Consider the following 20,793-nt stretch of genomic DNA (forward strand, 5'->3'; position numbering starts at 1 on the left):
AAGAAGTTGACAGAGCAGTTAAAATGATAGTGCTGAAAGAAGCTGTAGTGTCAACTTTAGTGTAAGCACTAAGTTAAGCAGAAGTATCTGTACTGTTCTTTATGTTGGCTTATGAAAAAAAGAACATAACCAACATAAATATGAATGCTTTTGTATCCTGGATTATGGCCCTATGGTTGTGATTAAATGTACTTTGAACACCTTATGTGTCTTTAAGATACATGCCTACAGCTGTTGTAGGTATGTACAATAGGGTCACGTTGTGACGAGTTCAGTTTCCGTTGTGTTTTGGTTAGCCATGCTGCAAATGTAGTCCACTCTACCTTAGTGCCAATTCTACCACCAGTGTGTCAGCATTGATGGATAAACCAACATGGCGCCCACCGAGGCGAACGTGTTTGCGCGTTCCACTCTTGAATGCTGGCTTTTTCTTCGTTTGCTTCTTTTTTTGCTTTTTCTGCAGTGCACAAATGTCATGCACTGCTAACATACAACAGACAGGCATTGCTGGATATCACCAACTCACAAAGCCACTGGGAATTTACTGGTTTCATACCACCGGAGCTACAACCCATTGTCTGCTCCGGCGACAACAACAACAACAATGGCGAGGACAGCCAACACCGTCCTCGGGGAGTCCCTGGAGCACCAGGCACAAGCGACCAGGCTGAAATCAGGAGAGCAACCCGGAGATGGAGACGCAAACGGAGCAGGCGAGGGGGACTCCATGCTAGGCTAAATGCTTGCGCTAGCCGACCGCCATTAACCAGCCTCTTCCTAGCTAACATACAGTCTGTGGAAAACAAACTGCGGGCTAGATTTACAGCACAACAGGAAATCAGAGAATGCTGTGCTCTAAGTCTCACTGAGACTTGGCTTTCTGACAGAGTTCCAGACTCAGCAATTCAGCTACAAACACATTCTGTACATTGAAGCGATCGCACTGCTGCTTCAGGGAAGGTAAAGGGAGGTGTTGTGTGTGTGTGTGTGTGTGTGTGTTTATTAATAACTCATGGTGTGGAAATGTACAGACGGTTTACAAGCACTGTTCACCAGACGTGGAGTTTTTATTGCTGAAATGCCGGCCCTATTATCTAGCCAGAGAGCACAGTGCTGTGTTTCTGGCTGCTGTGTATGTTAGCCCAAGTTTTAGAATATAAACACTCACAAAGTGGCACTATTGTTATATTAGGTTGGTTTACATCCACCAGTTTTTACACAATTTTAATGTGTGCATAAAACACCAGTAAAATGCAAGAAATTTGAAAAAAAAAACCTGAAATATTGCAAAAAAGTGTTTGCTTGTTTGCTGATGTGTATGAAGTACTAACCATCCACCAAGGAGACAAAAAAAAAACAAACAAAACAGAACAAAGCATCTGTATGAACTGTAGCATTTGTAATGTCCTCAAACTGATGCATGAAACAAACAATAATACCATATTTACATCATGTTTTCTACATTCTTCTTCTACACTGGGTTAATGGCACCTGCCTGGAAAAGCTTTTTATTGTGGAGCTATTTACATTCTCATTTACAAAACTTGCACTTAAAAACACACACATATTAACTCTCTCCAAAATGCAGGTATTACTAATTCTGTTTGCTGATTACATGTGACCTCAACCCTAGGAAGGGAAACGGAGACAACAAACACAACACACACAGACACACATACAGATATCCACACACTTGGTCTGAAGAAATGAATAATTCAAAAGGCAACATGTCCATGAGTGAAAGGACACTTCTGTTGATTCTCTCACTCACTGTTCCTCATAATTTCTCTGTCACAAACACACATTGTGCTTTCTGCTGCCCTCAGTCACACATGGCTCTTTGTGTACAAGACTTTGTCTGTAGCTTTAGCTTGACCCAGCAGATCTAAGACGGATCAAGAAACTGAAGTTGGGGCAATGGATACAGGCCAGGACATAGTCTAACCATCAGTTAACTCTAATCCACAAACATGCTATGATGTGGTTGGGCCTGGTGGCATAAGTCTATTAGCCTGACCCCTGCTACTAATAACTGCTCCTACAACACCAACTGCTGCTGTTGCTGCCTCTATACTGCAGACTTTGCCATGTGACTGCTCACAAGTACACAAAAGATGACTTAAGGCATTACAATTCACTGACTGATAAGGGCCTAAGTAATATTGATGTGCCACTTGATGGTCTTCTGTGTGAGAATATTAACTGCAAGAACCAAAGCCACAACAGTGACCTATGTGCAATGTATGATACAATTGTGAATCATCAAAAAAGCAGTAAAACATTTTGCCAAAAATAAAGTAAGAAACATAATCTTAGGCCAGGATGGAATTAATATGTGTCTGAACTCCATGTGGATGCTAAAGAAGCTTTTAAAAATTGGGTTTTATCAGGAAAAGATAGGAATGGCCCAGAGTGGGAGCACAAGAACGATACAAATGCTAGATATGTGTTATGCTTTATTAAAAGAAGAGGGCAAACTCTGTGGCCAAAAATCTTCTACAAAATGATCATTATGAATTCTGGAAAGAAGTTAGGGTTATCAATAATGGCAAAATGCCCCTGCCATCTAGTGTACAGTGGCAAGAAAAAGTACGTGAACCTTTTGGAATTTCATGGTTTTCTGCATTAATTTGTCATAAAATGTGATCTGATCTTCATCTAAGTCAAGAATACTGACAAATATAATGTGCCTACAAAAACACACAAAAAATCAGATCTTTCATGTCTTTATTGAAGACATTCATTCACCATTCAAAATGGTTGTGGAAAAAGTAAGTGAACCCCTGGAATTAATAACTGGTTGATGGGTTGAGGTCTGGGCTCTGACTTGGCCACTCCAAAAGGCGGAATTTATTTTTCTGAAGCTATTCTGTTGTGGACTTGCTCCAGTGTCTTGGGTCATTGTCCTGTTGCATCACCCAAATTCTACAGACTGAATGTAGGGTGGGGCATCACGTTATGAGCTATCTGATGTATACTAATGATTTAGTCATTTTGTCTCCTTATAGTGCTGGCCTACAGTAGCTGCTCAGAGTCTGCTTGGATTATGGTGTGCAGTATGATAATAAATTTAACCCTAAAAAGATCATTTCTGCTAAAACTGAAGTGGATCAAATGCAAAAAAATATTTTGTTTGGCAGATCAAGCACTAGAAGTAGTAAATAAAATGAAACATTTGGGTTACATTATCAGGAGTGATCTACATGATGATGATGATGATGATGTGTAGCGCCAGTGTTGTAAATTGTATGCACAAACCAATATACTGGCATGCAAATTTCATGTGTTCAGATGATGCAAAAACAGCTCTTTTTAAAGTCTACCGTATCCCACTACACAGCACACTTGTGGTGTAGTTGTAGTAAAACAAAAATGTAAAAGCTTTAGGTGGCATACAGTATAATGATGCAGTTAGAATCTTACTTAAGTTGTCACACACAAAGTGACACACAAGGTGCTTCTTATGCTTCCACATCAGTGAGGACCTCACTTGGACACTTAATACCACACAGCTGGTCAAGAAGGCCCAACGGTGGCTGTACGTCCTGAGGATGTTTGGCATGTCACCTAGGATCCTTTGCAACTTCTACAGCTGCATCATTGAGAGCATCTTGACCAGCTGCATCACTGTCTGGTATGGCAGCACTACTGCTATGGACCGCAAGCTCCTGCAGAGAGTGGTAAAGACTGTTGAGAAGATCACCAGGACTCCACTGCCCTCTCTGCAGAGCATTTACCACCGCAGGGTGCGTAGGAAAGCTGCCTCTATCCTCAAAGATCCCACCCACCTCGAGCACGGACTGTTCGCCTCCCTACCCTCTGGCCGGAGGGTCAGAAGTGTGAAGTGTAGGACTTCCAGACTGAAAAACTCTTTCTTTCCCTCTGCCATCAGACTCCTAAACAGATGAGGAGTTTATTACCAGGAAATACGTGATGTACTGTTTACATTCTCAGTTTGCACATGCATAATTGCACATTGACTGTTGACTGCTGCACATGCAGCATACATTTTCTTATTATATCCTTATATTTTTATTATATTGCTGCATTGCTGCATTTGCTGCTTAAAGTGCCTTAGATTTTGTGTTACAGTCAAATACAAGACTTTCAAGTCATATATTTCATCACTGAATATTTCTTAAAAATAGTGCTAAAATATTGTTGTATTTCACTGGGAAGCCAAAGTGTTCCCAATCAGGAGGCTGTAATGCTAAGGGGGGTCTCTGGTTTCTTCTCTGTATTGGCCCTGATGTTTGCTAGCCAGAGGCTTTCCTAAGCTAAGGGTGCTGTGCTCCAGTCCACCACTTTACATGTTCATGTGGGAATGCAGATTTGAAAAAAATATAAGGCAGCAAAACAAGCCTAATGTTAATTAATAATAAAGATTGCATTTGGTACACTTTGCACCTTATCAAAAATCCTGTACCAAAATGGTTTGGTACAAATATGTGTACCTTTTCACCCCTAGTGATTAGATTAGTTCTATGCTTGTAGTAATGCTACAAATATTATTTCATTTATGAAGCAAAACTAAAGACTCCCTGTAATAATCAGACTAGAAATAAATATTTTGATTCTTTAGACGAAATGATATTTGTGCTGAAAATAATTAGAATTACCGCCTTTGCTCACCAGTCAAGGGAATGGAGCTTATGTGAGGTGACCTTGACCTTTCGACCACTAAAATCTATTCTGAGATTATCTGACGTGCATTGTTAGCAATGTATGAAATACATTTTTCCATATTAAAACAGTTTTAACTTGATCTGTCGTTGCTGTAAAATCTGAGTAAATTGAGAATTTAAAGAACAGATGAAGTAAATGCCAAGTTCCTCCAGCTGTAAATTAAACACACAATAATTACTTAAAATTGTGGAGCTTCCAATCTTGTCTTTTCTCGGTTCACCAACTTGCCAGGCAAAATCCAAATGTTGGTTTTATGTAAGACAATACACATACCTCATGTCAGGAGTAGCTTGTGTATTGTTGATGGCCTAAATGTCCTGGGGCTGCACAAACAATGAAAACACTTAAGATTTCAGTGTAAGTTGAAACGAGCAGTATCTGATGCTTGTGCACTGTTATGTGAGCAGTGAGAGCAGTTGAAGCATCATTTGACATTTTAACTTTAATTTGAAGATTACAAATAGGTTAAAATGTCAGTTGATACTATGTAGAGACTGAAAGCTGTATTTAGGAGACCAAAGTAATTAATGGCATTTATTGTAAATGACGTGTTGTGCTTGTATCCCACTCGTGTTGAGACTGATGTGAAGATACTGCGACCCCAGTACACACACCTACACGCACTACTCATACAAATTTGGAATGAGATATCAAGTTAGCGTGTTCCTCCACCAAGACGCCCACAATGCACTATTCCAGATGTAGTTATACTGGTTTTACTACAGCTTCCAAAGGTTGTGATCTTTCCCATAGCTCTCTAGTCCTGTGTAGATCAGTCCACACTTTGCTTTGCTTTTCTTTTGACTCACTAGGTTAATAAATAAGTTGGGGCATATCATGTCTGATCATCAGAGCCAAACACAAGTAGGGTGGTCAGTCTCTGTACTGATATCTGGATGTTATTTTCTTTATGCTGTAGTTCCCCATTTCTGCAGGAATATGGATGAGATAAAAACATAATTTGGGGCCAATCTTTAGTTTGTTGAGGTAGTTTTCATTAAGCAGTTACACACCAGTAGCCAAACGGTCATTTACTGAAGAATTCACTGCAGACAGGCAAGGTGATGTCCAGTTGTTCAGAAAACAAGGAACAAAGCTTTGGAAATTTTATATCTGGCTGAGCATGAAATAGCATGAGAGCCCTCAGAGTTAAAGTACAGTATATGTGTGTGTGTATGTGTGTGTGCGCGTGTGTGCGTGCGTGCAGGGGCTAATAACCAAATGGTAATTGAGAGGCTACTGTCTGTGGCCAAACTGCTAAATGGCAGAGATGTGAGACCCCCACTGGGCCACTCAAAGTCTTACAGAGAAAGTGTGTTTTTCTTGGTCAGTGGTGTGTGTGCATGCGGTGGGATTTGTGACTGGCACACAAACAGACCGAGCAGGTGCTGTACTTGTGCAGCCTGCACATTCTTGCACGTATTCACAGGTTTTCAGGTTATTTTGTTTCAGGTCTGTCTGATGTCGTGTGTGCATGTGATTGATACCCGTGTTCATGTTGTATGTGCAGGCATTTATCTGTGTGTGTGTGTGCACGCGTGTACGTGCAAGAGAGAGACAGAAACCATATCCTTCTCCCAGCTCTTCTAGGACAGCAGATTCCATGACTGTAATAGTGAGAGTAATGCTGAGAAGCTTCCAACCATCTGGATCCGATACGTAACTTTCACAGAGATGTTATCAGCTTCAAATAATTTGGCCTGTTGCTGGGTAGAGTTTGGCTGATAGTAAGTAAAGCATTAGGCTGTACTCGGACTGGAAAAGGTGACTTTTAAGTCCTCACCTACTCCAAGAATTGCAGGTAAAAACAGTATAAATGTCTTCAAATGTTGTTTGCATGCAGTTTGCACTTGTAGCTATTGAAATTCCAGCTCTATTTGAAGAGAGCTGAAGAGAGCTGAAGGGTTGGTTAAGGTGTTGAATGCAGCTGAAACCAGCTGAAATCAGTTAGTGTAACTAGTTTACTGTTGTGGGCCATGGTTTCAAGTAGAAATTAACCAAATGTAATTTTCTTGACCGATTCCAAGTTTTTAAGTCTCAACTGCTGATTTGCGATTTTCTTTCTTTAAGAACAGTATTTGAGGATGTATACGAACATTTTTGTAACTTTTTCTTTAATGAAAAATTACTAAAAATCATTAAATTAATAAAAATAAGCTAAAACATTTCATTAGGCTAAATAAGGTTTCTATTTACAGCTTTTCTCCCACTTAAACAAATCTCAAAATAAAAGTGCTCCATGGTACAGGACAAATTTAAAAAACATTATTTAACCTCTAGAGTCCCTGCGTCCTCATATGAGGACCGCACAGCTTGGGTTTCCAAAGCTCAGGACTCTAGAGGTTATAGAAATTAAATTTTTTACAAACCTCCAACTAAAAAATAAGTACAATATTTGCAGTAGGGATGGGCATTTCAAGGTGAAATGCTATTCGATATTCACTGGGAACTATTAGACAAGTATTTGAAGATTGAAGGGGGCGGCTGTGGCTCAAGAGGTAGAGCGGGTCGTTTCTTAACCGGAGGATTAGCGGTTCGATTTCCGGCTTGTCCAGTCAACGTGTCGACGTGTCCTTGAGCAAGACACTGAACCCCCAGTTGCTCCTGGTGATAACACCAGTGTGTGAATTTTTAAAAACGGTGAACTTTTAAAAATCAACGAACTGTGGTTGGTGCTGAAAGGTGGACTTTGAAGTCCTGTGGGGCCTTCTGAAAGTGGAGGGCTTGATCAGACGTGGGTTACTTGCACTGAAGGAAGATGAGATGACCAAAGAAGCCAGGACTCAGGAAATGTTTTGTGATGCAACAGGGAGGTGGTGTTCTCCTGATGCTGGGCCAGTTTCCTCATGTGTTGTGGGCTGTGTGTGGTTTGTACAGGGGGGACAAAGCACATAATCGGCTGAGTAAATCTTCCTTCTTTCAGGGTTGTTGCTATTGCATCTTGTGCCTCACAAGTTGCTGCTTGCGTGCGATTGTGACTGCGTGACTGTTTTTTCTGTATTCCTGCAGCCTCAGTGTTTGAACAGTAACTTATGAGCTGAACCCCTCTGTGAGCACATGCAGTCATAATCCAATCAGGCATTCAGTGTAGCTGAAGAAGGAAAATATCTTTACTGTAGAGAAAAAATATCTGCAGCTAAATTAATGACTGTTTGACCTCGACACGGCCTATTGTTGTTGGTGTGGAGGTGTAGGCCTCTAAAGGCTTGTATGGTCAAAGCAGTGTATGCCTTTGGTTGCCTCATACAGAATGCAGGATGTCATTTCTAGCTATACAGTACAAGGCAGCATTTTGACCCCTGCAGTTTATTTTCAGTGCAAGCTGCAGACATTCCTCACATTTGGAAGTTGACCTCTCCTTTAGTTGGTTTTAATTTTTTCCATTGCAGTGTCTCTCTTCTTTGTAGAGCATAAATTCTGTTGGCTCATACAGTTAGTGTCATGCTATTTCTCTAAATGAATTGTGTATTATAATGCAGATACCTATTGGATATGGAAATCTTTTATGCAAGTGGTTTTCTAAGCCTAGGTCTGCAAATCTGTGATTAGGACCTACAGACATAATATCACAAATGGTTGTAACATAATCTGATTTAAGGATTAATACACCATTTTGCCCATGAATTATATTCACAGGATATACAGTTGGTCTTATTGCCTGCTGGTTTCAGGTTGATTTTATTTCCAGTCTCTTTCTAAAACACATCTTGATTTGTTTCTTTCAGAAGCAGCTAAGCATGGCGGCACATACATCATAGCAGCCTGGTGCTGACTGTGTGGAAGGAGCAAGCAGGAGAGGAGGAAGACTGCGAGGAGACGCCGGTGACCAGCAGGGCAGATGGGTGAGATGGAAGATGAACGTACAGCACAGGCCTGCCAGCTCTTTGAGAACTTTGTCCAGGCGTCCACCTGTAAAGGGACTCTGCAGGCCTTCAGTATCCTCTGCAGAGAGCTGGAGCTGGATCCTCTGGACTACAGCAACTTCTACAGCTCATTGAAGGCTGCAGTCAGCACATGGAAGGTCAAAGCTCTGTGGACCAAACTGGACAAAAGGGCACAGCACAAGGTCTACAACCAGAATAAAGCCTGCAAAGGCACCAGGGTAAGAAATATCAACTTACGAATAACCTGCACTGCAGTGAAGAGCTGCAATCAAACTACACACACTGATAGCACAGTGGTGGAAGTGAAATAGTGCCTACTCAGATCAGTGGTAAAACCACAGTTTAAAAACAAGTACATGTCCTGGAATCAAGTATTAGCATGGAGATGTATTTAAAAGTGCAGGAAGCCAGCGAATCCAGAGAGAACCCACATGGAGAACATGCAGACTCCACACAGAAAAGCCCTGGGTCGGCCCGAGCTCGATCCCGGAACCTTCTCGCTGTGAGGCAACAGCGCTAACCACTGTGCCCACCATCTTGTCAGGGCAGTGGCCATCAAGCGTGACTTTATTCTTTAAAGTAAAACGTGTAAATTGTCTATTTGTTAACAAATGATTTATCAGTTACTTACAGTTAAGGTGGCGTTGCGTTGCTTGTTGATTTAAGTGGTGCACCTAAGATTTGTGCTGGTGCTCCTGCCATTTTCAGTAAGGAGCGCTGGTGCTACTGGTGGAAAATGTTATTTTGGAGCCCTGGAGCTGATCAGTGAGGAACTGGTCTTGGTGATCATTGTGTTTAATGTATTTGTTTTACAGAACTTTTGTGTTCTGCTGAGGAGAGCATATACTGTATGGGGCTGATAACCGTTCCTGGAGCTAAGTGAACTACTGCAGGTGTTTGTTTATGTACAGTATAAGTATATTGTACTGTAACTCTGATACAGTTGTTGCTCATATTATTGATTGTGGTGAGAAGCCACTGTTAGTGATATGCGTTTATATACCTTTGGACTATGTTAATTGTTCTGATCTGTTAATTGAAAAGTAAGATCAAATTAAGGCTTTTGGTAATCAAACTGTCAGGCATTCTGAAAGAGTTCTGTGAAGGGGAGAGTTTTCAGATTAGTGACATATTGCTTCCTAATGACACATACATATACTGTACTTCAGTGAGGTTCCACCACATTGTTGAATTGCTGTTTCTTTTGATTAAGTGTATCTAAAGTAGTGAGGTACTCTGTGATTGCGTATCATTGGACTAGTCAGCATTGTGTTACCAGTTAGGACCTTTCCCAGTGTGGATTTGTTTGGAAAATACACAGTGTAATTATATCCAACTAGTTAGCCAGACCTAAATAATCCTAACTCTGACACATTCTGTGTACTTAATATCTAAGTTTTAATAAACAGCGAGTTTAGCACATTGCTGGAATTACTTCATATCCGAAGGAAAAGATAAGGCATTCAGAGGGGAAAGAGGCCAGAGGCTCACAAAGGGTAGAGTAAGACAAATGAGCTGGGCTGAGAGTTGGCCAAAAATAACAGCCAGACTATTAGTCCAGATACTTTTTGGAGAAACGTTGTAAAAACAAACAAAAAAGTTACTGTAAGTGGGTGGGTGCTGTGTTTTTTGGTTTTCTATATCCAGAATCAAAATTATGGCAGGTGACTAGGCTATTTGGGAGATGGCAAGAATTAAATTCCCAAAAGTGATTAATGCTGTAACAAGTCTTAACCTGATTTCTTTGCTGAGTGTTTTGCCAGTTAATTTTCCCTATAAATGACATTCTGACTTGGAAATGAGATGCTGACTGTAATCACAGTGGACCGAGGAGACTCTCCAGATGAAGCTGCTGCTGCTTCTCCTCATCTCAATTCTACATATTGTTGCTGTCTGCTGCATTTTCTCACCTGCTTTTCATTTCTTTCATTCCAGAATAGGAAATAGCAGCTACAGTTAGACGTACCTATTGTCACACGCAGTGTAACTTGCGACTCAGTTCACAATTACTTGTCAAAAAATGGGTGAACATTTCTGTGGACGCTCACTATTACATTACATGCACACAATAATGTATCCATTGTTAATATAAAACTATTGATAAGTGCAGATTAAAAATAAGCTAAGATCATTAGAGGAAACTGTACAATGCTCTGTTTGTTATTGTTTTTGTGTGTGTTGTACAGCACTCTGGTGCGCCTGGAGTTGTAGAGCGCTATAGAAATAAAGATTATTATTATTATTATTTTTTTTTTAATTGCTCCTCAATTTTGATTATAGTACAAGTACCTCAGACGAGGTCTGTCTGAAACTGAAGTCTAAGAAAACATAACAGAACTTCAACCTCTTTAATCCTTCTTAGTGTCTGATTATCGGTGGGGGTCCTTGTGGATTGCGAACAGCCATCGAGCTGGCTCTGCTGGGCTGCAAGGTTGTGGTGATGGAGAAGAGAGACACCTTCTCCAGGAACAATGTGCTCCACCTCTGGCCCTTCACCATCCACGACCTCAGGGGCCTTGGAGCCAAGACGTTCTATGGCAAGTTCTGCGCCGGCTCCATCGACCACATCAGTGAGTCTATATTTTTGTTTTCTCAACAGGGCGTTGTTGATGTCAGGATAGTGAATTTAGGATTGTTCAGAAAAATCTAATACTCGCATACCACTTTGATGCCAGTCATGAACTGAGAGAGTACAATGGGGAAGCAGACTAAAGATGAACTTGTCACTCTTCCTCTGTTTGCCTCATGATTTTTACAGTATAAAACACCCTGGAAGCACACTGTACATTAAAATATTTCTTCAGGTGGCATCTCCCTGCTGGCATGTTTCTATTGGCCCTTCTTTCTCTGCAGCCTTAGTAATGGTGTCATGTATTAATATCTCCTCTCAAAGATGATACCAGCTGCTGAGATACAGTTGATACAAAGTATATTAACTCTGTGAACTTGCGCCACTTTTGAGAAATAATTAGCTTATTTTCTGCTAGGGCTGATCCTAACAGTTGAGTCATTAGTCGAGATGTGTCAGTTGTCTTAGACTCTTTTGGTCAATCCTTTGTCAGACACTCATTTTGGGGTATCAAGCAACTGTTTGTTCAGGGGAAGCTTAAACCTGTTGGTAAACTAGGCTATAACCAAGTCTCAGAAGTTTTAAATGCTCAGAAACATGTTCCAATTACTCTTTTGCATTTTAATCCCAGTGTTAATGTGGTCAAAATCATCACTGAAATTCATGCCTTAGGCAAGGCCCTTAATGCTACCTGCCTATCTCATGGGTAATGAGAGTTGGAAAAAGAGTCACACCAGCTCGGATGTCGTCCGGGTCAACAAGGTCCATGTCAGGTATTGAGGAACCAGGGCAACCTGATGAGAAGTGGGCTACTGGAACAAGACATTCATGGACAAGAGATGAGAACAGAACTATTGGAATGCTACTATAAAAATAACCCCAGCGAGAGGGGTTACATATGGAGGATGTGGGGCCTAGGGATTCTTTGTAACCCACATCTAGGCTAACATCGAAACAACTAGTAGCTCAGTGTTCTAACATCCACAAGAAGCACCTGCTATCACAACTAGAGGTTGACGAGGTACAACACGAATGCTACAGCAAGGAGGAGCCAGGACGACGGGTCAAACTCTGGCACTGAGGGGTGAACTGTCTAACATTCTGCAAGTGGCAATGGAAAAGGCTCTGCCAACTCTTGGACTGGATTGTGAGCGTGGAACAGAGAGGAGTAGCTGCTCAGAGGATCTGTGGTGTCTGGATGTAGAGTGCAGAATGACCAGAGATGTAAGATGGAGCTGAACCATGCAACAAATAAAAGAATCTTAAAATCAACTTTATCATAGTTAAGTATGACTGACTGATTCCCAGATAGAGACAGATGCATTAGTCAAGATGTGAGATACATTTCCACAAGTTTGATTGTGGCTACTGACCTAATGTGGATGCTCTAAGCTGAAATACTGTATCAGTGATGAGGAATCGGTTCATACTGGGAGAGTGAAAGTTAGCCTGGTCCATCCAGCTGTTGAAATACTTGGAAAATATCAGAGTTTTAATGCATAATGAGACAGTCACAATTATTTCAGTGTCCAAATTGTGAGCTTACAAATCTTTAAGTAGAACATGAAGATTCTTGCCACCACATTTTAAATGGTTTCCATTTCAAAGATGAGGGCAACTACCACTTATGAACAAAACTATTTGATGCTACCATTTGATACTGGTTGAGGTTTCTTCAGCTTGATGTAGCAGCAACCACAGAAACCGGGCTAGTTTTACTGGTACCCGAGTGCCCTGACTTGTACACGTCTTCACCAGCAGTGAATCAGTACATCAGTAGACACCAATGGTCTTGGAGCAACATCAAAAAAGTTGAATTATCTGTTCTGGGTCAATAAGTTGATTTTATCACTTAAACTTTCTAAATTGATTGTGTCACTAAGCTAACAAATTTCTCTATATAAACTACAACCAGATATCTTTATAGCTTAATGATATTACAGCTTTGGTGTACTGTACATACTGTTTGTAGGATTGCATGCAGTTGGTAGCCATTCAAATACAGAACACCGACATTGCCGGCTGCAGTGATAACTGCTCGCTGTCTCAAATAATCTTTATGCTCAGCAAAATCAGTCCAAGTTGGTAAAAATTCGTATTTGCTTTTTTTGGGGTGTACAGTTAGTTCTAGCCTTGTGTTGTATGCTTTTTGAATGTGAAGTAGGTGCATGAGTATGTTTGCATGTATCCATTCCAGGTATCCGTCAGCTCCAGCTGATGTTGCTGAAAGTGAGTCTGATTCTGGGAGTGGAGATTCATGTCAACGTGGCGTTTGTCACGCTGGTGGAGCCAACAGCGGAGCAGACTGACGACAGTGAGTCTGTGTGGTATATTGTAGATGTTAAAGTGTCTTACAGTAAGTGGCAGAACATGGAAATGCTCTCCTGCATATCTCAGCTATATATGGAAAGCCCCCTGCTCACGTGTTTAAGTGACACATTCATAGAAAGGAGACATTCGCAGTGGCAGCACATATATCCAACTGTGTGGGAAAACAGGCCATTGATAGTCTGCTAATGGTTACATTTCAATTTGTTTGCTTTTTTTAGAGGTCTCAAAATATGCATCCTGAATATGTTGTCTGGGGACTCGCTTAACACACAGTCATTCAGTAAGTCAGAGGATAGAGAAGCATACTGTGGCAGATGACAAATAACCCCATAAACCTCATGTGGTCAGAAAAAAGGAAATGGTTTCCCAGTAAAATCAGCACTTAAACATGAAATGTGACCAAGATATGACCCATCACCCTGTCATCTGCCTTTCCGTTGGAAAGTCACTTACACTCTCCTTAGATGGCATGTACATATGTCATGGTATAAAGATAGTCAAACTTGAGTGAAGCCTTCTGGTGTGTTGTGTTCTTCCTCAGGCCCTGGGTGGCGAGCAGAGGTGTGGCCCTCCAGCCATCCTATCTCAGACTTTGACTTTGACGTGGTGATCGGAGCCGACGGACGTAAAAACACGTTAAATGGTGAGAAAGTAGGAAAAACTAAGAGAACTTATAAATGGGAGTGGTACTTTGGGTTAAACTAGTGCACTTCATGTGGGTCAAAGTGAGTCCTTTGCAAAGTTTTGTTACTGACCCACAAACTAACAAAACACAGGGCCTTTACCCTGCAGTCAAAGCACTGTTTGTTTGTATTACTGGAAAGGAAGTGAAGTGTCCCAAAGCTGCTTTCAATCATTGAATAAAGAATTTCCTGTTGACATAGTTTTTACTGAAAGCTTGAAAGCTTAATAGTGTGTATTGGGTCAGTGCTGCGCGTGTGTGTGTGTGTGTGTGTGTGTGTGTGCTGGTTTATGAACTGTTTGGCTGCCTTATTAGCCTTGTCCAGGTATAATTAATGTTATGTGTATTTTGTGCATGGTATAGGCTGCTGTATGTATTTTGTGTGTATTTGTACTGGATGTACTATGCATATGTAAAAGGTTACAGCTGTACCAAACATTATTCTTTCTAAATAGACAACTCCAGAAGGGTAAGTGTCTCTGTGACTGCTGGGAAACTCCCCCCACTGAAACTAAATGCATGATTCAGAGGTTGACTTTATATAATAACTATATTTACTGTCAATAATTTGCCATTAAAGAGATTAGATTAGATTTAACTTTGTCATTACCCGTCTACAAGTACAAGGCAACAAAATGCAGTTTAGCATCTAACCAGCAGTGCAGTGTGCAGTATGTACAGTCTGTACAGTCAGAGCTAATTTACCAATAGACATGTACAATTGGTATTTACAGTAAGATATGTAAGGTAATGTACGATGTACAACAGACTATGGACAGGTACATTAAGATTATGGAACACTAGTGCAATGGGATGAGATGGAATGAAACAATGCAGAATCAGATGACAAGTTACATGAGTGAACAGTTCAATGGATGTAAATAGTGCAAAGATAGGGATAAATATACAGTATCTGCATATGAACAGTGTACAAATGAATACAGAGCAGCATCCTGTGAGTAGATTATGTTCAAATTAACAGATCACTTCAGTGTTACAGGTAACAGAAGTGTATTGCCTGTTCACTATAGGTTTCCCTATGCATGGTTGATGGCTAAGGGTTTTTTTTTTTAACCTCTCTGCAGGATTTGGTCGCAAAGAGTTTCGAGGGAAGTTGGCCATTGCCATCACTGCTAACTTCATCAACAGGAACACGACAGCAGAGGCCAAAGTGGAAGAAATCAGTGGTGTGGCCTTCATCTTTAACCAGAAGTTCTTTCTGGAACTCAGGGAGGAGACAGGTGAGGAGACAGCATGCTATATAACCTTGTTAAAAAAAGAAACCCCCTGTCTTTGCTTGTCTTGCGCTCATAGTTCATTTTTACAACAGTAGAAGTACTCTCTGTTTAATAAATCTGCTCATGTTTTCAGGAATTGACTTGGAGAACATAGTTTACTACAAAGACAACACCCACTATTTTGTCATGACAGCGAAGAAGCAGAGTCTGCTAGACAAAGGGGTCATTATACATGTGAGTTCACTGATGCACATGTAAATACAGCAGTATTAATTCTGACACCTGATTCTGGTCTTCAGTTAAAAATGTATATAGAGTTGAGTTGAATTTGAGTCATTTGGCCATTAGTTTTTGTACACAGGGTGATTTTATACTTGGTCCCTTTCAGCCCTCAGAATGAACTGAAAGCATTTTTTGCATAAATGCGAACACTCTAAATGAACTCAGACCCCTCAAACGAACCAAACTGAGACCCCCTCCCGTGGTGCTTAATCTGTGTATCGTGAACACAAAACATTCCAGGTTCGCTTCAAGCCTGTTGCATGCAAGGGCGGACATACTAGCAATCTGTTGAAATATCTAGCAAAGGTTCCTCACAGAGAAATGCAGTTTTCCACTGACTAGCTCATAGTTTCTCTCCTGCCTATGTACGTTATTTATTTAAGCAAGCTTGAGCCTGTGCATGAAGTTAACTAAATTATACAAACATGGGCTAAAAAAAAAAAAAAAAACATTAACCAGCTGATTCTTGTACTTACTCGGTACATTGTGAACATACAGCAGGGGTTAGGGTTAGGTTTTTGGAAAGGGAAATGGTTAGGGTTCGCATGCATGTGCAGGATGGGTCAGGCAATAACAGTTACCTCAACCTGGTAGCCTTTCTAACTCCACACTCAGGGCATATAAAAGCACTACACAGGTGTACGTTCATTTGTTTAAGTCCTTTAGTGTACAGTGGGTTTATCAGAGAGATTTTAGTTATTAAAAAGAGGGGGCTGAGCTATAGGAGCTGGGATTGTCAATATAAATTACCTCTTTCATATCACACATAGTAATTTGATCCATTGTGTGTATTAAGATATTGATTAGTTAAGCTTGTATATCTTGATATCAGTGATCCCTGCCTTATTTCTTCCTTCTTTTGTCTCTGTGCAGGACTACATAGAAACTAAGCGACTGCTGGGCACTGACAATGTCAACCAGGCAGCATTGCTGTCCTACGCCCGTGAAGCAGCTGACTTCGGCACAAACTACCAGCTGCCATCCCTGGACTATGCCATCAACCACTATGGGCAGCCAGATGTGGCCATGTTTGACTTCACCAGCATGTATGCTTCAGAGAACGCTGCCTTGATCAGGGAGAAACATGGACAGCAGCTACTGGTTGCACTGGTGGGAGATAGTCTGCTTGAGGTAACAGGTGTCAGGGTGGTTTGATACTTAGTACAGCTTGGCGTCCACCATGATGGAAGTTCTTGTGTTCACACTGACTTGATGTTCTCTGCTTACAGCCCTTCTGGCCAATGGGTACAGGTTGTGCTCGGGGGTTTCTGGCAGCCTTTGACACAGCTTGGATGGTGAGGGGCTGGGCACAGGGCAGGAGCCCTCCAGAGATACTGGCTGAGAGGTGTGATACAATATGATATGACAGTACTTTGTCAGCTTCCACTGATATTCATCTTGCATCCTGAGGAACTTTAATCCAAGAGGTTTAGATATATGGTTACAAAATATGACATTCTCCAACTATACACAACTATATATAACTTCAGCTATACACAATACATTAGAATTATATGAATCGCATCATAATAATCATACCAAACATGATGACCCTCTGTCCTTTCATTTGTGGCCTGCCATTAAATAAAACATGTTCTTCTACACAAGGAATATCAAAATCTAATCGACAGATTACTATAATATTTACAGATGTTCATTCTCCCCAGAGGAAGCGCTCTCTCCGCATTTGACACCCTATTCTACTTTAGCTTCACCATCATCTCTAGCTTTTTAAATTATTTCTAACTTTCAAGCTTTTTTCCTGGAAACACTAACTAAAATGTACAATTTTCACATGGAATATCTCATAATCTAATTGGCAGATTGGTATAGAATTTACTAAGCACATTCATGTTTTCCAGAGGATACATACATATAGTGTAAAGACACATAAGTGATTCAGATTTAATGTTGTCTTTACTTGCAGAATGCTAAATTCTTATAAAAGTTTTACTGCTTTCAGCTTCCCTCAGTGTTTACTGTCCACAGATCAAGTGGTTAGTTCAGTGTAGTGTTGTGGTCTTTGAAGCTTCAGTACTTGAATCTTCCACTTACATCTGCCCTGTTGTTCCTCAGGGAGAGTATTTACAGACTGCTGCCTCAGACCACCACAGAAAACATCAGTAAAAACTTTGAACAGTACACCATTGATCCTGCCACCCGCTACCCCAACCTCAACTCAAGTTGTGTACGCCCACACCAGGTCAGTTCCACACATCAGTACTGAATCCTGGAAAATACTGTTTTGTTTTTTTTGTTTGTTTGTTTTTTTGTAATACTTGGTACTTTTGTTCAAGCAGATAATCATGATTGCTTTATTGCAGGAGTTTTACAAGTGTGTGTGTGTGTGGGGGGGGGGGGCTCATACCCCCCACCCCGTGCATAAGAAAGGATTATCTTTATTGTCACTGTATGTGTCACTACTGTATGTTCCACTTAGCCATAAAATTGGTTTAAACAATAAAATTAAACATCTTTTCAGCAAACATTTTGGAACACAATTTCACTCTCACTTTGATTTCTTAAAAAAACAAAACAAAACAAGTTCTCCCACACATCATTAAATTGTGGGCTACTCTTACTTAAAATTATTTAGGCCTACCAAATAATCCTCCACAGTAAAATCAGAAACTGAAAGCAGACTCAACAACAGTCTTACTGGGGGGAAAAAAAAAAAAATTCATTCATTTTCTACCGCTTAGTCCCGGAACGGGGTCGCGGGCCGGAGCCAATCCCGGCCAGCAATCGGGCGAAGGCGGGGTACACCCTGGACAGGTCGCCAATCCATCGCAGGGCTAACACATAGACGAACAAAATCATTCATTGGAATGGAAGACCTATTTGTGCAGTTTTACTCAAGTCAAATAAACTCAGCCACCAACCCAAATCATCACAGTGCTGCTTTTCATATCACTGTCTCCACACCATGCATATTGGTACTCAATTCAATTACTTTATTCTGTGACCTCAGTTCCTCTAGTGTACTATCAACAAACCCCTGTGGCTTGATCATTAAAGTTGGGTGCTTGATCTCAATATGCTGCTGGAGTTTACATGGTCTCATTAGCTAGCACCACCTTGTAAATAACACTGTGGCAGTAGGACATCATCAGAACCAGTCATAATCATTGTCATACAACCTCAGCTTTCTGCTCGGCCCAGACTGTCTCCTCTCTCACTGTAGGTACAGTACTACAAATTGATCCATCCTGCCCCACACATAGCTAAGCTGAAGTTTGATGTTTATAGTTGTAGCTGAAATGACTATGAATATCAGTATTTAATACTCAATACCTTGTTAGATTAGGGCACCAGATAGTTTTGAGTGCTATCACACTGTGATTAAGTGGTTAGCAAGAGTGAGTAATTCAGTCTCATCTGATAATTCTGGAGTTCTCTGAACACTGATAACAACTGCAAGGTTTCTCAGTGCTGTTTGTTAGGCTGTGGCTTAAGTTTCAAATTGTATTCCATTCAGGAGCACCTTCTTTCTTTCTCTCAGGTTCGTCACCTGTATATTGATGGTCTACAGGACTCCTGTAAACTGGAAAGAGGAGGTCCCATATGTAGATCAGTCAACCTGTCCAGAAGAGGTGAGACACAGACTGAATGCTGTTTATCCAAACACTACCTAATCTGCAGCCTTCAGCTGTCGGGTCAATGGTTAGAAAATCTGTTGTTGTATTCTGGTCAGTGGAAGCATTTATAGGAACTTTGCTTATTCCTGATACGTATTCATATCATCGTCTGTGAAAACTTTGACACTTACCTTTCTCTGAGTATATTTGATGCTTCTAGACAGAGCCAAAGTGTATTTGAGCAAAGCATGATGCAGTTACAGTGAAACAGTTCTGGATCTGAAGTCAGTCTCTAATAGTTAAAATATGGCATCAGATTATGGACTGAGCCGATGAATCTTTATTTATATGTTCATGTTGCTGTAATAAATAGATTATAGACAGCGTGAATATCTTTAGACAGAGTGCTGACAGTGAGGGTTATTGCCATCTACTCAGATGAAACTGCATTCTGCTTTCAAAGCTCTCTGTTGTGTTGTAATGGGAACCTGATCATCCTATGAGTCACCATTGAGAGTAGATGCACCCACAGCACCATTAATACTACATGAAAGCTTTGTGTGGAACATTGCTGACTGAAATGTCACTTATTGTTTCTGAAGTGCTTGACTCAGCAATGTAGCATGACCAGTGGTTCAACACAGGCTGTGTTATTAGAATAACATTTTGATAAAGATGACAATGAATTCCTGAATATCTTTCACCAGAGTGCACCCTGAGCCCGTTCTTAATGGAAATATGAGCCTTATATCAGCTGCAGGCAACACCATGTTACTGACAATACAGCTTGATTACATTTCATCAACATCAGGGCCAGACATGATGCATCTGACCAACATGTGCTGGCCTGCTCTGCTCTGCTCTGCAGCAGCAGGGTTAGACTAGTAAACAGCATGGGTCTTCCCTATGATGAAGATTTTTCCTTTTAGTGAAGATGTTTACTTTACAGTTTACAATAAATGCAGCTTTATTAGTTTTTTTTTTTTACCATTTGTGGGCAGCAGAACAAGCTGTAAACATTACACTGACATTATCATCATATCATCATGTTATGTTGTTCTAATGAACATTTTACTAAAATAACATTATTTGGAGTTGTTTCTGTCCACCTGATAAATGTAACTTTGCCCGTCTCCATTTGCTAATCAGAACTTTTAAAACAGCTGCCAGGGAGGTTGAGGTTGAACCAGTAATGTTAAAGTAGGGGTTGTAAAACCAAAACAGTTATATTTCTATATACACCGATCAGCCATAACATTGTGACCACCTGCCTAATACTGTTTACATAGGAGTCAATGTGGCAGTTGCTCGGCACTCGTGTCACTCTGCAGCTCACTGTGCATCTTCTGTTAATCCATTTGCTTCCACAGTTCTACTGTCAGGAAGAGCAGAGATGTGTCTACAATTCAGTGAAAAACCTATTTAAAAGGAATGAAAACTGACGAGTTAGAGAGAATTGTTTAGACAAATCCAACAGCCTCATCACTCTAGATGTGATATCACCACTACAGCCCCTGACTCTTTCTCTTCATAGAGACCAATG

General features: G+C 40.8%; 1 protein-coding gene across 1 annotated transcript in view; it reads left to right on the top strand.

Moving 5' to 3' along the window:
• mical2b (microtubule associated monooxygenase, calponin and LIM domain containing 2b) overlaps positions 1 to 20,793 on the top strand; it is a 64,842-nt gene that overhangs the window by 12,116 nt on the left and 31,933 nt on the right. Inside the window, exons 2-11 of the mRNA XM_020604277.1 lie at positions 8,412 to 8,788; positions 10,933 to 11,140; positions 13,337 to 13,453; positions 14,012 to 14,113; positions 15,238 to 15,393; positions 15,524 to 15,624; positions 16,546 to 16,803; positions 16,902 to 17,017; positions 17,749 to 17,875; positions 19,175 to 19,265. Of these exons, the coding sequence (XP_020459933.1) occupies positions 8,525 to 8,788; positions 10,933 to 11,140; positions 13,337 to 13,453; positions 14,012 to 14,113; positions 15,238 to 15,393; positions 15,524 to 15,624; positions 16,546 to 16,803; positions 16,902 to 17,017; positions 17,749 to 17,875; positions 19,175 to 19,265 (1,540 nt within the window). The 5' untranslated portion in view covers positions 8,412 to 8,524. The remainder of the gene's footprint in view (positions 1 to 8,411; positions 8,789 to 10,932; positions 11,141 to 13,336; positions 13,454 to 14,011; positions 14,114 to 15,237; positions 15,394 to 15,523; positions 15,625 to 16,545; positions 16,804 to 16,901; positions 17,018 to 17,748; positions 17,876 to 19,174; positions 19,266 to 20,793) is intronic.

This window comes from Monopterus albus, unplaced genomic scaffold (assembly GCF_001952655.1).
Source record: "Monopterus albus unplaced genomic scaffold, M_albus_1.0 scaffold65.1, whole genome shotgun sequence".
NCBI classification, from domain to species: Eukaryota; Metazoa; Chordata; class Actinopteri; order Synbranchiformes; family Synbranchidae; genus Monopterus; species Monopterus albus.